This window comes from Esox lucius, chromosome 12 (assembly GCF_011004845.1).
Source record: "Esox lucius isolate fEsoLuc1 chromosome 12, fEsoLuc1.pri, whole genome shotgun sequence".
Lineage (NCBI taxonomy): Eukaryota > Metazoa > Chordata > Actinopteri > Esociformes > Esocidae > Esox > Esox lucius.
The window spans coordinates 32707411-32723535 of NC_047580.1; the positions used below are offsets into that span (position 1 = coordinate 32707411).

The following is a 16125-nucleotide window of genomic DNA, read 5'->3' on the forward strand; positions in this document are numbered from 1 at the left end:
GCAAGAAACCTCCCTAACTGAGGAAAAGAGCACAAAATAAAAAGTATTTGGATTTCCCAGTGAGCACCTTTGAATCACTACTCAGGAAGGGGAAGCTGTGTCACACCAACCAGGCACTGTCAATTAAAGTCTGTGCGTGGTCAAAAACGCATAAATAATAATAATAGTAAATAAGGAGAAAAGATTTTGTGGCCAAAATGGATGAATGTCCTGTAGTTTCCCAATAAAAAAATCCAGATCTGAATTCCACTGTGTCTATTGAATTGCAACCACTCTCAGTTTTTCTTTCTTACAAATGTTTCCATAAAACCAGTGTCACCTTACAATAATTGATTTTGTCAAATATCAGACAGAACAAAAAATCAGTGTGCTATTTTTAATTCAGTAGATTTAGAGAATTGGTCAGGGATTTCAATTACTCTTGCAAGGCACTGTACATAACATACGAGTATCTATTGGAAAAGTCCATGATATTAAATGCTAGCTGATCTCGTTACACTCTTAAAAATACATAAAAATTGTGTAGACCTTCTTGGCTGTTAAAACGATTCCAATCGTTTCCCACAAATGTCTTGTTCATGTTCACACCAGATCTTTTCAAATGAGAATATAAAAATCGAAATGACTGGTCAAAAGACAGACTAGCGGGGAAAGCTCATGAATGGTCTGCCTGAGTGAACACAGCCAATGACACGCAGACGGCAGTAAGGAGGAAGTTGATGGTCGTGTGAGTGCAGCCTCCGGGAGCCGCGGTCAGAGAGACCCCCTTGACCGCATTGACAGCCTGGGCCAGGCCGACCGTGTTGTTCTGTCTGTTGAAGACTGTGTAGAACTGCCGGATGAAAACATCCCAGAGGATCCAAAGGTCTGGGGAGCCAGTACCAAAACCGGTTATGCAGATGTTGGAGGTCTACAGAGACCAAGAGAGAAAGAGAGAAATTTTTTACTTCATTCCTCTCCGATATGAGGCCTTTTGCTTCACTGTGATCTAAAAGAAGTTAGTCATAAAAGAAGTCTTGGATAAACAGACACTCTGAGGTCTTTGCTCTGCTACACATCTACATGAAATTTCCGACTGGTTTTGTGGTAACTGCGTCTTTTAGTGGACTCTACCTGGGTGGTGTAGGCAGATGCTGGCAGAGTGAAGGCATGTCCGTTGAGAGTGAAGGTCACAGAGGGCAAGTTAGGGATGTTGTTGCAGTTCACGATGGCCTAGTATAGAAATGAATACGACCACATCTTCTACATTATTCTGTGGATTAGCAACAAGAAGGCGGGGGAGGTGGGGGAGAAGAACAAGAACTCACACTGGCAGGGAATAGGAAACATGGGGTTTTGTGTGAGATCTATATCCTTGTGATGACAAGGATCGAGAGAAAAACCATATGTTAGGTTTTGAATTAGGGTTATGTTTGAGTTTAAGTATTATCCTGTAGTTTCCCAGTCCCAGATTAAGCCTAATCCTGGCGTAAACATCAAGCTCAACAGGAAAATACATAGGAATTTATTTTTAGTCCTGACCTAGTCTTAATCTGTGTTCTGACCCTAAGGGTTAGGTTATTTAGGTAAGGCTCAGAGTAAGTCTTACATTTTAGGGCCAGGGGATAGGGCAGAACATTTTCTTAAGGATCCACACATAATATAAATATCGCGGTGTTGGTTAGCCAGAACACATGGAGCAGAGAACAGTAGAACATTCCTTTATTTCTTCAAACAACAAAAGAAACAAAAGGCGAGAAACCAACCGAAACACTGTAACACAAAACAATGAACCATTCCAAGTGTGTGAGAGCTGGAACCTAAGCCAGCTCCCCAATTAGAGGCAACACAGTGCAGCTGCCTCCAATTGGGGAGCACCGAGAACGGCAGTACAGAGATGCCTAGAGGCACCTCTGCCAGGACCTGACAATACAGTACTGTGCACCTAGGCACCTGAGAAAGTTGAACTAAAGTCATTTATTTGGATATTAATTGTTTATTTGTAGAATATGTGTGTGTGGGTGGGTTTACACTCACATCTCCTTGCTGGTCTGTTGTGGCTCCGATCAAGGTGTTTATATTGTTGATGTCACTGTCTGGCCCGACAATCAGAGAGGTTCCAGTGTCCACGATCGCCTGGCAGCCACCAGTACAAGCCGCAACTTTGCTGTTCATTGTAACACTGTAATGACCAAGATCAGCTAAAAAAATGGGACCTCATTTATTTCTTATGTTTTAGTTTCATAGCAAGTTCTTCTCACAAACTCAAGACTGAAAGTAAGTACTGTTTTGAGGGAAAAGCTGATCTGGGACCAGGCTAAAGAATAGGCTATGTGTGTGGAAGAGATGCATTATGTTGCCTGCAGCAACAGGAATATAAATATTGGATCTGCTGTTTACCTGGCCATGCTGACCTGCCAGTAGCTCTCTGAGGACAGGGGAACCCAGGTGATCTGTCCAGTGTAGTAGTTAGACTCAATACCACCGAAGGACACCACACTGTTTCCTGAGCTTCTATAGGAGGAGAAGTGTCAAGGGTCAGTAATGTCATTATGGTTCTCAACAGTGGCCTTTCCTAATGCAAAACAGTTCAGTGTATTTTCCTCAATTCATCTCTGTGTTGCCTTGACAGCTATATCGGACTGGCTTTTCATGCCTTTTTGGTGAGTTGTGAGTGGTCATTGGCCTTGAAATTCTATCTGAATCTGCCAACGCTGCCCTGCTTTCAGAAGTTGGCCATTCCTCCAGGGGAATTATTACAGTTAATGCCTGTGTTTAAACACACACTGGATTTAAATCCCATCACATGTCACATAATCTTTTCAAAATCACACATATTTTGCAGAACTTATCAGGGGGTTTAGAAATTAGTACGGGAAAAGATCTGAATTTGTCTGGCTGTGTGAACGCAGCCTTGGTTACCCGCTCAGGTAGATGGAGAAGAGACTCTGGTTCACCAGGCCCTGGGTGATCATGTTGTCAAAGACAGGTGTGGCCCCAGAGGATGATATGTCAGGGAATGCCAGTCCCAGGATGCCATCTGCATCCATGTTGGTCATGAAGGTAGCTTCAGTCTGACTGGCACCAAAGATCTGCTTGATCACGGCGATGTTTCCCACCTAACAAAAAACAAAAAGGTATTTTGAGAAATACTCACTAGGGTTTGTTGAATCCATTTAGAATGTATTTTGCTGTGGCAATGTAGATGGTCTAGCTAGCAGCAGAATTTAACCCATCCACTCCAGTGGCTCCAACGCAGTACACTGTATGTCTGTATGATCAAGGGGCCTAAGCAAATTGCTAAATAATTGTTTATGTGCACTTCTCAAAACTGTTCAAATTGGCTAAATGAATTACAAAAAAAACACATTGCAATTTGCAACGTCAAAGAGAAATTTGATCAACCACAGCAGATTGCCATTTTTTATTATCTTTTGTTTACCATTTCTTTACCACCATTTGAAAGGGTGAAGATTTTTGGAATGTGTTTTTGTTATGTAAACATGGATCCAGCCATGTTTTTTTGAGGGGGGGTTGTAAATTATGTAATGTCTCCTTTCACATTAAATGTACATGGTATATAATAATAATGAGAATCTAGCAATGATTTACGTACCGAAACTGTGTCATATCCCAACTGTCCAGTCATGCTGCCAGTTCCGTACTGAACCGAAACGGACTCGTTCGCCCACTTGAAGGTGCTGGACTTTGCAGGGTTGAATCTGGCATGGTTCTCTATTCAAAACACGATTATGTTCATTACAGAACAAGTACATTGCTGAACTGTGCCATTCACCCATACATTAATTCATTCATACATTCATCAGTATTGCAAGCATTTAGTTATTATCTACAATACATGTTGTAGGGAAAGATATTAATTGAAAGCAATTGTATTTTGCTGTCTGAAACCTATTTCATTGTTTTGCAGTGAACTTCAAGGTCCCTCCCTCGGACCCAAACTTCAACTCAGTCATCCAGTTCCAAAATTGGTGGCGCAACTCTGTCACAGCAGATTGTGTATTTGATAAATAGCCGTTTTCCAATGCCCACAGTAATATTACACAGACTACTACTTTATACTCATCTCAGGCATGGCTGAAACAATAAACAGATCATCATTAAATAAGGCAGTTCAATAGTTAGACACATCACTAGGGACATGTGAGCATCAACCAGAACTTCAGGTAATTAAGAAAACGTTCCTCAACGTCCCTTTCCCAACGTTCCCCAACGTCCCAGCTCTGAGCTCTTACTATAAAGTACTTATGTTGTGGAAAATGCTCCTGAACAGCATGAAATGACAAAACCATCAACTCTGTCTTGATTGTAAATAAGAAATTCTACCCCTTGATGTTTTTTTATTTGAGTACTTAGAAATTGTTTTTTTTATGTTATTCCTGACCTGTTATGTGAAGTGACACCTTTGATTATTGATTAAAATAAAATGTCATATTTTTTTCTTTTCACGTTACCAACATGTCGAATATGTTCTCTGTATTAATATTTCCCTTACTTATTCCTCTTGTATTTCAAATGTAAAATGGTATAAATGAATAAATAAATTAATATTCATAATAACAATATTGCACAAATATGTTTCCCACTTAACTCACTGTCTCAAGCCCCAGTTTCTTATCAAAATGAAAACCAGTGTCATCCCACATAACTCAACACATGCATGTATTCACATGCCTAAACCTTACAATCTGACTGGGAAATCTCTCTCCTCCCATTGCTTCATGGGAAATATTCCAGGTATTTGACACCTGACACCCTAACCATCTCAGAGGCAGCCTCAACCCTCCCTCAACTTTGGCTGGATCAGCATTAAAAGTTGTTCTCAAAACAAAAACCAAGCATTTACATAACACAGAATTACAGATGCAAACCATGTAAGTTTATGGGTGTGGCTCTAACTAACAGTTTAGTTTGCCAAGATAATTACCTTTGGTGGCAGATACTTCCTTGTAGTGATGACACTATTAGGTACTGTGTTTTCCCCAGTATCTGTCCTGGACTGTGAAGAGACCTGTGATGACACTCCCTAGCATGGTGCGGTGGGTCAAGAGCCTGAACAGACAGCTTGTACCCCTTAAGTCATCTTCACTGTGGCGAAGCTCAACCTCTCATCCACCCTGATCCAGGACAGGCATATATGCATTATTCACAGCAAAACCACATTGCTGTACTCACGGCAGGCTTGGCTGGAGCACTCTACAGAGGGCACCCGCAGGTTGGAGGAGCCAGTATCGAAGATGACCTTGAAGGACTGGGGAGGAGTTCCAATGGAGATCACACCATAGTAGGCCAACTGCAGGGGGACAGAGGAGAGATCTGCTGTTAGGGTCACACAGGAAAACATTTTAGATCACTAAATACAGGAAAAGGCGTACTATGTAGATATATCAGTGTATCTACATAGGAGGAGAGATGTGCTGTTAGGGTCAGTCATATTGACATGTTTTAGATCAGTCAATATGGAAATAGACCTATGTAGATACATAGATGTTAAGAATCATGGTTGTTATTCCAGTCGTGTCACTCCTGGGAAACATGTCAACCCAACCTGTCAAGATGAGGACCATGATTCAGTCTGCCTCCTGGTCCAGATGTTTGTGCTCAATAGCAATTAATGCAGAAGTCACAGCACAAATAACTTTCTATTGCTCCTGTTTGCTGCCCTCACTCCTCATTCCCATTTCACCACATTTTGAAAAAGGTCATAGGTAATTGAAGAGAAATGTCTCGCAGAGTGAAAGTGGGCAGAAATGTGCTTCATATTTCCCCAAAGACGTCTGGGACTAGATTCATATTAGTAGTGTTTTTGGCTTACATCAGCATCGTTGGTCATAGCTTCATTTCCAATAGACTGAGACGACTTGGTTTTTGAGTTGGAAAGGAAATTGAACTTGGCCATTGGGTTGGAAGGGAATTCCTGTCTGGTCTCCTCCCATATACCCTTCTCCATCAGGTTCTCCCTAGCATCATAGAGATTCTGGAAAAACATTTACACTTAGAATGGGATACATTTTAACTTGCCATATCAAGGTCTATGTGCAGAGATGAATATTGATAATATTAATTCTGTGCCCTCACACTTGTCAATGACAAACATCCCCATAACATGATGCTGCCACCACCGTCCTTCCCAGTAAAGATGGTGACTTTTGGGTGATGTGCTGTGTTAGGTATGCATCAAACATAATGCTTTGCATGTACACCAAAAATTGGCAGGATTACAATTTGTAACACCACATGACTACAGAATATCCTGAGCAGATGGCTTACTTGGCATACTTCTAACTGGATTCAGGGTTGGCTTTTTTTAAAACCATACAGGACAGATTTGTGGAGTACTTGGGATATTATTGTCAGTTTCACACTGTGAGCAGTCTATGCCTGTAGCTCTGTTGAAGTTGCCATTGGGCTCTTGGTAGCACATATTTCACTTCACAATTTTCAAGACTTTTGAAATATTTGTACACCCATGATCTGATCTGTGTCTTTCAACAACTTTGTCCATTAGTTCATTTGGAAACTCCTTAACCTGGTGCTCATGGTCAAGGGCATACATTGCAATTAATTTCCTAAAAGAGAGAACCTACAGAAACTGCTGAATTTATTGCAGACCAATTAACATGCTGTGTGATTTTAAAACTGGTTATACCTGAGATAATTGCGGACTGCAGATAATTACGGATTGACACTCTGAGGCACTGACACGAAGAAAATTCAAGTGGATGTGGACTTTCTACAATCATTGTATTGATGGGAAATTGGCATGAGAAATTTAACACAACACAAATCCTGTCCATACATTCTGTCCATACCTCCTGCTAGGGAGAGAGAAATGGAAGGAAAACATCATAGACTCATGCTGAATAAAGATGGCGCTCCCCTGACTTCTGGTTGCATTTACTTTGTTCATGGATCAAACTTGGACAGAATCTAACAGTATTTTCTGTAAACTGGCAATGGACACAACATGCTAATCACATTCCATAACGCCTTTTGAAACAGGGGAAGAAAGCGGCAACGACCGGGAAAGTCCCAAGCACAGGGGAGTTGCATGTTGACGCTGAATGTGCCAAGGGTTATCTTCATTGTGCACCCTTTGCTAAACTATCTCCAGGCTGGCTGGACCGGCTCACACCGTTTAGGTGACCGACAGCGTAACAATTGTGATCACTGGCTGAACACTTGGCTGTGGTGTTGTCTCTCTCTCTCTCGTTGTGTTTTAGCCAAGAGTTCCCAGTCAGAGATGCCAGAAGCAATGGTCTCCTCTTCCACGGAGACCATCTTCCACAGAGACCACACACAATTTTGCTGATGTTGTAGACCACATTTTTGGAACAAGGTCTCATGAAACCAATGATGTCCAGCGTACAATACAGATGTAGGGTACAAATAGTACATTAACGAATGTGACGTTGTGCAGCAGCATTGAGTGATGGGTGTGTGTGTGTGTGTGTGTGTGTGTGAGTCAGAGTCAGAGTGAAGTATCTTTTTATATGTGTCTGGGAGAATGGGCGTGTGTGCGTTTTGTGGGACTAGGTGTGTGAGCGATTTTGTGGACCCCAGCGGCTATATAATGTGTTCTCTGTCTAGAAAAGCTAATTGCTAGCTCCCAGCAAGAATACTAAGAAGTTTTCTAGGTTTACTTTACCTGTATTTCTTGTAATTTTATAGACCATTTAGTTTAGCCCACAGCATGTCAGGTATTCTTTATCAGGTATTACCTTGTAATGTGGCATAATTACACAGTCCGTCTTGGATTTTGAGTAATAAATAAATTCAAGCCTTGTGATCACCAATCCCAGCCTCTAATACGGTACAAAACATGACTATTTTTATTCTGAGTAAGCTATCCCTTTAAAGATTGTTACCAAGTCTGCAATTTTTTCAAGAAAGCATTTTTAAGCATTTTTATTCATTCACCCTAAATAGCCATATTTTATTATTTAGTATGGTGTACTTTATCTCTGTAAGTATCACCATTATTGATCTGACTGTTAAAAAGTTTTCTTCTGATCTCTTTGTTTATTGTTTTCATTTTATGTGGTTTATTTTTAGTAATCTGTGTGAGTTTGTGTTATCTTGCACTGTTATGCTTCAGGCTAAATGAGAAATGGTTCTTAGGCACCCTGACTGGTGAAAAAAGGTGTAATAGAAAATAAATAAAAATATTTTTCACTAACATCTCAGAAAGAGTCTACTGGTTTTAAAACACCTTATAACAAACAAAAAAACGGTGATGAGATTCGGACCCATTGTTTGCAGGTCTCTAACCACTAGGCAATTTGACGGGGTACTCTGTCACACTTTAATTAAATAAAGGATTTACTTTTTAAAACTTGTTAATTGGTTCCATTATTTCTGAAAAACAAACTGCAACCACAGTGACTACCAACCCTATATTGCGTATCTAATCCAAAAGTAAACACAGTGTGTTTGCTTGCTTATCAGGTAGGCTTCGTATGCTCATGGGAATAGAAGACTAGAGAATTGGCTAACTAGTTTGACTTAAAAATGTACACCTTGGGGCAACGAACATCCATTAGAATTCACATTTACTCAAAGTATCAATCAATCAAATTTATTTATAAAGCCCTTTTTACAACAGCAGTTGTCACAAAGTGCTTTACAGAGACAAGGAGCAAACAACAGTAGTGTTGAATTTCAGTGGCTAGGAAAAACTCCCTAAGAAGGCCGAATTTTAGGAAGAAACCTAGAGAGGACCCGGGCTCAGAGGGGTGACCAGTCCTCTTCTGGCTGTGCCGGGTGAGATATTAGGAGTCCAATTGGAATAATAAATAAATGTCTCCAGAGTCTATTTGATTTTAGACTAGGTCAGAAGTATAACCAGGTGGACAAGGACAGGGACAGCAACGGGCCCCCCAAACCAGGTAATCCGGACTTGAAGGTAGAACTTGGACTTGAAGGTCAAATATAACTGTCGGATAGATTGGAACAGAATAGGTTAAAAGTAACCTATACAATTTAGTTTCTGTCTTGAGATGAAAGACATGTTATTAGCAGTACATTTCTTTTGATTGTTTTGATATTCAGCTTCCTCACCAACTTGTCAGTGGGTATTTTAAAAGAGGTTATCATCATATACAGATTAGTGGGGGTATAATAAATGTAGCAATTCTGAGATCATCCAATTGTAGAATTTGGAACATAGTATGCATTTAGTTTTACTTCCAGCCTGAGGTCCGTAAGTAACTTTTGTGGTAGTTGGAAATCAGACAGCAGGAAAGTAATGCTGGTGTAACAGATATAGCATACAGTACTGTGCCATCTGCTTAAAAATTTAAATGTGTTTCTCCCAGTCACAGATATAATTTATATACAGAGTCAACAGTAATGGACCCTCAAATCAAAACATTTGGATCTCGGGTGTAAATAAAAACACATAGATTCAGTCTCATCTATCCATAATAATAGCTTGGGATCTATTGCCGAGGTCCTTCTGAAACCATAGGCCAAGCCAGTTTTCCTGTAAAATAGAACAATCAACTGTATCAGTACACTGGTCAATATATAGAGCAAGTTCCTCATCTGAAGCTTTGGCAATATCATCCGCCGCCTGTGTGGCTGGTATTGTGCCCAGGTCTAAAACCAGACTGATAATTCCTCAATACACAGTCATCAAAAAAATAAATAACACTACTGTATATTCACGAATGACTTTTTGTGCTAGACAATTTAGAGAAATTAATAATCGTCAAGGTCGCTACAATCTTCACCTTTGTGTGGTGGGCGGTCTCCCTCATCCTGGGAATGACCCCAGATATCAGTGTTTAATAAATAGCCCAGCCCTAAACACAAGACCTGGGTCAAGTTTGTCAGCTTTCGACGGACAGGGGGGAGCACAGGTAGAACAATCAGAGCTTGACTCTACTAATAAAATACCTTCAGTTTCCTGCTGCATTAATATAGTTCCAGCAAAGTCTTTTCCTGTGACTGATTCACAAAGGCAACAGCATGCAAGGCCGCAGGGGAGCAGATCCTGCTCGACAACTTTGAAATGATCAATCAGGACTTCACACACAAAGTGGCCAAAGTGACACGTGAACTGCCACACCCACCCCCAAAGTAACCAGCCGCTGCACGACACAATCAGTTAGGTGATCTCATATTACATGGTAAGGAGCCTGAGAACACATTCCCATTTACAGCAACGAAGTAGGAGCAATTGTGTTTCACTGCCTTGCCCAGAGAACAGAATGACAGGTTTTGTACCATGCCAGCTCAGGATATAATCTCAAAACCTTTTGGTTTCTGGTACAATGCTAGGCCAGGGGTTCCCAACCCTTTTTCGGTCACCATACCACAGACTGAGTTTTGCTTTGCTCAGAGTACCCCTGAAGTACCCCCTCATATTATCTTTTACATGTAAGATGATGGTATCATGAGTCTTCGCATGTATCCCCTGTTGACTGACCAAGTACCCCGAGGGGTCCTTGGGTGCTTGGCTACTTGTAAAGTCAACTAAAGTAGTGGTCTCTTTCTGAGATCTGTATACAAATAGAGATCTGTATTCAGGTAGTAATTAAAAATAGTAACCTATTGAGATGTGTTTTCAAACAGTCGTCAACTCCAAAGTAAGCAATTCCCTGGTTGACTTCCCTGATTAAACAGAAAAAATGTAAATGAGAAAGAACAGTCTGTTGGTACTTACTTGACATTGCACTCGGAGATGGCCACCAGGGCACACAGGACTACAGCCCACTTCATCATGACTCCGTCTGGTTCTGGGCTCGTCATAGACTCAGTGTCAAGTTAAGTCAGGTAGTACAGAAGCAGACAGACGTCTAATGACAACATACAACAACATACCTGTGGTTCAGTGTATGGTGATCAGGCGTGGTCTGCTCACCATACAGTGATTTTGTTCACTCCGGAATGTGACTGTCAATTGACTACGCACATGCTTGCACTTGACTGAACTGAGGTAAATATATATTGAACAACAAGCTTTGTGGAAAGCAAAACCATGTAACGGAACAAATAAAAGACACATTAATATACTAATTATACTATTCCCATCTGACAGTCATCAGCATTACTTCAAAATGTTTGTGTGTGATGTTTATAAATGTGCTGTTATAGGCCTTGTGCATATTCTCCCAAATCACCAAGGGTAATGGTTCTACATTACAAAATGTTTTTCAGTGTTTAGTCAACCCTCCCCCAGTTGTGAGGAAACATATTTTTTGCAGTATCAGGATAACTGACTGTTGAAATATTTGATAGCATAATGCTACTATAGACATGTTGGTACTCTCTCCAAATGCTGTCCTCTGAATTCATTGTTTATTGGTTCAGAGCAAACATTGTTTTCTCAAGAGTTCTTTCTTATCTTCTGTTCCTATTGCCCACACATATCAGTTAACATCTATCATCATGTGAGCAGGTTGGGTTAGTTAAAAAGATACTGTAACTTGGTATCGGGGTATTGTCTGTCTATGATAGTTGTTTTGTCATTTGAAAAGGTCAAACTTTCAGATGTTATGAATAGAATCAAATGTCTTTGTCCAGTTTCGTTTGTCTTTGCCACTGCAGAGCGGAATGATTTGTGCTTTTTAAAGATTCTTTGGAATTTGGTGAGAAAATGTTATTGTAATTGTCAATTTGATAATGTTTTACATTTTATTGTTTGTTGTTACTGCCCTCACCTGTGTTCCTGATCACTTTTCTTTAAGTGCCTCCTCCCCTAGTGTCTTGTCTGTCATTGTTTGGTTTTTCCAATGTTTCCTTTTGGTTATATACAGTATATTGGTGAAGTCCTCTGTTCTCCCAGTGCCTGGGTATTGCCTCCTATGTGCAGTTTTACAATATAATATAATTTTTTTTATTTGGTCTTGGATCTTTTTTGTCGTCAATAAATAGCCTATATGATATATTTCTGCTCTCAGTAAAGAACAGTGAAGAGTGTAAAAAACTTTGGAAGATAATGTTTAAGAAAGGGACACTTATTCCCCAAAATAATCTACTGGCTTTAGAATACTTTGATACATTTTGTGAACTGTGTCATAGATATTTGGTAGTGTAAATAGCTTAATTCATCAGACCATTCTCTATTAACATCCAGCGCATGGAGAGCTGCACCAATTACTTTTACAACATAAAGCTGATGGGTCAATTTGGGTCTCGATGTTAAAAGAGATGTTAAAGGTGACTTCAAATAAACTGATGACATGGCTGATAATTTCTTGTCAGTTATCCATTAAAACTAGGTGGTTAGAGGATAAAGGAACTAAGCCATGACAGAAAAGGAACTTGTCATTGTGCAATCTTAGTAAACTTTGGTAACAAGCAGGAGAATATTATGTTAGCTGGACAATACCATACTATTGATTACAGATTTGAGTGGATACTAAGTTTGTGCCATGTTTTCAGTTCTGGTCAGGTGGGTCAGAGTTAGCATAGTGATACTTTGATATCACACACTGCACAAGTGAGTGATTTGGCTATTTCAGTCAGTAAGGATAACAAGGAATTGTCAAGAGCTTGGAAGCCCAGCCATTAGGCAATGCGTGTCTGTTGAAACATGCCACTGCTCTCTTATGAACAGTTTTGTTTGTACGACAAGTGTATTGGCCACTGCTCCTCTTCATCACTATGAGGTAAATCATTTTGAAAGTTGAGAAATTACAGTTGGACCACAGGAAATGGTGGTCCAAAGCAACAAAGGTTGGTGCAACTGAAATGACAACAGAAATCAGAGAGAACAGGGGAGGAGAACAAGAACATGCAGCCAGACTAGAACAAAAAGACTGTGCAGCTAAAGAACTTGAGCTTGAGGGATTTGAGCACGAGAATTCTGTAATAGACATAGAATGAGAAGCACTTAGAATGAAGACAGGTCATCCTACACCCTTAACAGGATTTGACCTTGATCTGAACATTCGGCTTGTACTGCCTTACGATGAAAAGCAGGTGTTTGAGCAGGTTGCCAAATTCTTAAAATGGCCATCTGAAATCTGGCCACTGTGTCTCCAGAGAATTGTTGAGGGAAAGCTCCAAAGTATATGTGTTTTAGCTATTTATTTGAGTTCAGATAAAACTGTTAAAGTTGATCTATTCCTTAGGTTAACCAGTTGGCCCATTATGCATACATGCAAAATTACTACAAATTGCGAGTTACAAAGTCATGTTGAAATTGAATGGGAGCAAAGGTGTCATTTTGAGTGGTGATGTGGTTCTCAAGAGGGTAAGGTCCTTAGGGCTTTAAAAATACTACCTGAGCTGTGTAGTATTTGTCTAGAAGAACAAAATGTTGGCCAGATTTGAATCTGAGATCAAATAAATATATACAGTGGGGAGAACAAGTATTTGATACACTGCCGATTTTGCAGGTCTGTCATTCTTATCATAGGTACACTTCAACTGTGAGAGACGGAATCTAAAACAGAAATCCCGAAAATCACATTATTTGATTTTTAAATAATTAATTTGCATTTTATTGCATGACATAAGTATTTGCTCACCTACCAACCAGTAAGAATTCCGGCTCTCACAGACCTGTTCGTTTTTCTTTAAGAAGCCCTCCTGTTCTCCACTCATTACCTGAATGAACTGCACCTGTTTGAACTTGTTACCTGTATAAAAGACACCTGTCCACACATTCAATCAAACAGACTCCAACCTCTCCACAATGGCTAAGACCAGAGAGCTGTGTAAGGACATCAGGGATAAAATTCTAGATCTGCACAAGGCTGGGATGGGCTACAGGACAATAGGCAAGCAGCTTGGTGGGAAGGCAACAACGGTTGGCGCAATTATTAGAAAATGGAAGAAGTTCAAGATGACGGTCAATCTTCCTCGGTCTGGGTCTCCATGCAAGATCTCACCTCGTGGGGCATCAATGATCATGAAGAAGGTGAGGGATCAGCCCAGAACTACACGGCAGGCCCTGAAGAGAGCTGGGACCACAGTCTCAAAGAAAACCATTAGTAACACACTACGCCGTCATGGATTAAAATCCTGGAGCACATGCAAGGTCCCCCTGCTCAAGCCAGTACATATCCAGTTCCGTCAGAAGTTTGCCAATGACTATCTGAATGATCCAGAGGAGGAATGAGAGACAAAAATAGAGCTGTTTGGTCTAAACTCCACTCGCCATGTATGGAGGAAGAAGAAGGATGAGTACAACCCCAAGAACACCATCCCAACCGTGAAGCATGGAGGTGGAAACATCATTCTTTGGGGATGCTTTTCTGCAAAGAGGACAGGACGACTGCACTGTATTGAGGGGAGGATGGATGGGGCCATGTATCGTGAGATCTTGGCCAACAACCTTCTTCCGTCAGTAAGAGCATTGAAGATGGTGTTCCAGCATGACAAGGACCCGAAATACACAGCCAGGGCAACTAAGGAGTGGCTCCGTAAGAAGCATCTCAAAGTTCTGGAGTGGCCTAGCCAGTCTCCAGACCTGAACCCAATAGAAAATCTTTGGAGGGAGCTGAAAATCTGTATTGCCCAGCGACAGCCCCGAAACCTGAAGGATCTGGAGAAGGTCTGTATGGAGGAGTGGGCCAAAATCCCTGCTGCAGTGTGTGCAAACCTGGTCAAGAACTACAGGAAACGTATGATCTCTGTAATTGCAAACAAAGGTTTCTGTACCAAATATTAAGTTCTGCTTTTCTGATGTAACAAATACTTATGTCATGCAATAAAATGCAAATTAATTACTTAAAAATCTTACAATGTGATTTTTGGGATTTTTGTTTTAGATTCCATCACTCACAGTTGAAGAGTACCTATGATAAAAACACTGTATATACGTATATATATATATATATATATATATATATATATATATATATATATATATATATATACAAATAGGGAATGCATAATCATCACAGTATAACACCAAGTCAGTTAAACTTCAGGGATATCAGTCTGTCCAGTTAGGAAGCATAAGAGATTATGAATCAATGTCACCTGTTTTGGTGCAAGTGAAAATGACAACAGGTGCACTGGAGAGGCAAGAGCAGGACAACCCCCGAAAAGGGAATGGTTGCAGGTGGTGGCCACAGAATATTGCTCTCTCCTTGTCCTTCCTGACTGATTCTTCTCTAGTTTTGTCTTTTGCTAGTGTCCTTGTCACTACTGGTAGCATGAGGTACCTGCAGCCCATTCAGGTTGCACAGGGTGTCCAGCGCCTCCAGAATGGCACATCCATATGTGACATCACAAGACGGTTTGCTGTGTCTCCCAGTACAGCCTCAAGAGCATGGAGGAGATACCAGAAGACGTGCGGTCACATGAGGAGAGCTGGACAGGGCTGTAGAAGGTTATCAACCCAGCAGCAAGACTGGTATCTGCTCCTTTCTGTGAGGAGGAACAGGAGGTGCCCTGCCATAGCCCTACAAAATGACCTCCAGCGGGCTACTGGTTTGCATACTCACTACTGAGTCACATTATGAGTTGCCCTGATAAAATGCACGCAAGTTGGAACAGCCTGTGATTTCAATTGTTTACTTTGATTTTCAGCGAGTTTGGGGTTTTTGATTTACTGTGAGTTCTCAACGAATTACACAATGTGCATTAAAGATTTTGATCTTTAATATATTTCATTTATCAAGACCCGATACATGATTTAGGTGTTCCCTTAATTATTTTGAGCGGTGTGTGTACAAACAGGGACTCAAAGCGTTAATGAGCAGGACTGCTGATCTAGGAACAGGTTTCTTTAACAGGTAACTGCTGTGGGCTAATTAACACAGAAGGGTTTTTTCTATATTCAGAAGTTCTCATGGGTTCAGCAGTCCCGTCTAGTCATTGCCTAACATCTTGTCAACATGCGTCAAGAATTTGTTTACAGGCCTCCACCTGCTTGCGTGACCAAGAATATCCATTTGATCACTACAGAGAAATGTCCAGCATTAGCTCAATAAAGCAACAGTGGGGGGAGTAGCTTTGAAGTTATTTTGATACTTTTTAAAAAGGTAAGGGTTATTGTTTTCAGAGGTTTTGGGAAACCATCAGGGACTCTGGTGTTATGCCATCAAGGCAAAGCCGGTTCCACCTTTGGGTGAGCAGGTTTGACTGGGCTGAGTGGGAGCGGCCCTCCAGGACGAGACCCAAAGGTTTGTGCAAGGTAACTGAAGGAGGGTCAGTTTCCGC

The 16125-nt window shown here is 40.8% G+C and overlaps 1 protein-coding gene across 2 annotated transcripts; it reads right to left on the minus strand.

Annotated features, from left to right (window-relative positions):
• Window positions 1–362: 362 nt before the first annotated feature.
• Window positions 363–10787, minus strand: LOC105023754 (pepsin A). 2 transcript variants are annotated; one of them, XM_034295952.1, is made up of 9 exons: window positions 10670–10787; window positions 5816–5977; window positions 5176–5293; window positions 3596–3714; window positions 2902–3098; window positions 2380–2493; window positions 2017–2161; window positions 1114–1212; window positions 363–910 (listed from the first exon to the last, which is right to left on the minus strand). In XM_034295952.1, exons 2-9 carry the CDS (start codon window positions 5948–5950, stop codon window positions 656–658), a joined length of 1182 nt encoding a protein of 393 aa, XP_034151843.1. In that variant the 5' UTR covers window positions 5951–5977; window positions 10670–10787; the 3' UTR covers window positions 363–655. The 2 variants fall into 2 exon arrangements, with proteins under 2 accessions (XP_034151843.1, XP_034151844.1); XM_034295953.1 differs by lacking the exon at window positions 5816–5977 and having other exon boundaries at window positions 10670–10740.
• Window positions 10788–16125: the final 5338 nt, after the last annotated feature.

What these genes read in the sequence shown, in the direction of transcription:
- LOC105023754 (XM_034295952.1), bottom strand. Translation starts at nt 5,950, where the DNA reads ATGGAGAAGGGTATATGGGAGGAGACCAGACAGGAATTCCCTTCCAAC. An exon ending in TGGGATATGACACAGTTTCG is followed by an intron (nt 3,099 to 3,595) that starts GTACGTAAATCA and finishes GTTTTTTGTTAG; the next exon opens with GTGGGAAACATCGCCGTGAT. An exon ending in CATCTGCCTACACCACCCAG is followed by an intron (nt 911 to 1,113) that starts GTAGAGTCCACT and finishes TGGTCTCTGTAG; the next exon opens with ACCTCCAACATCTGCATAAC.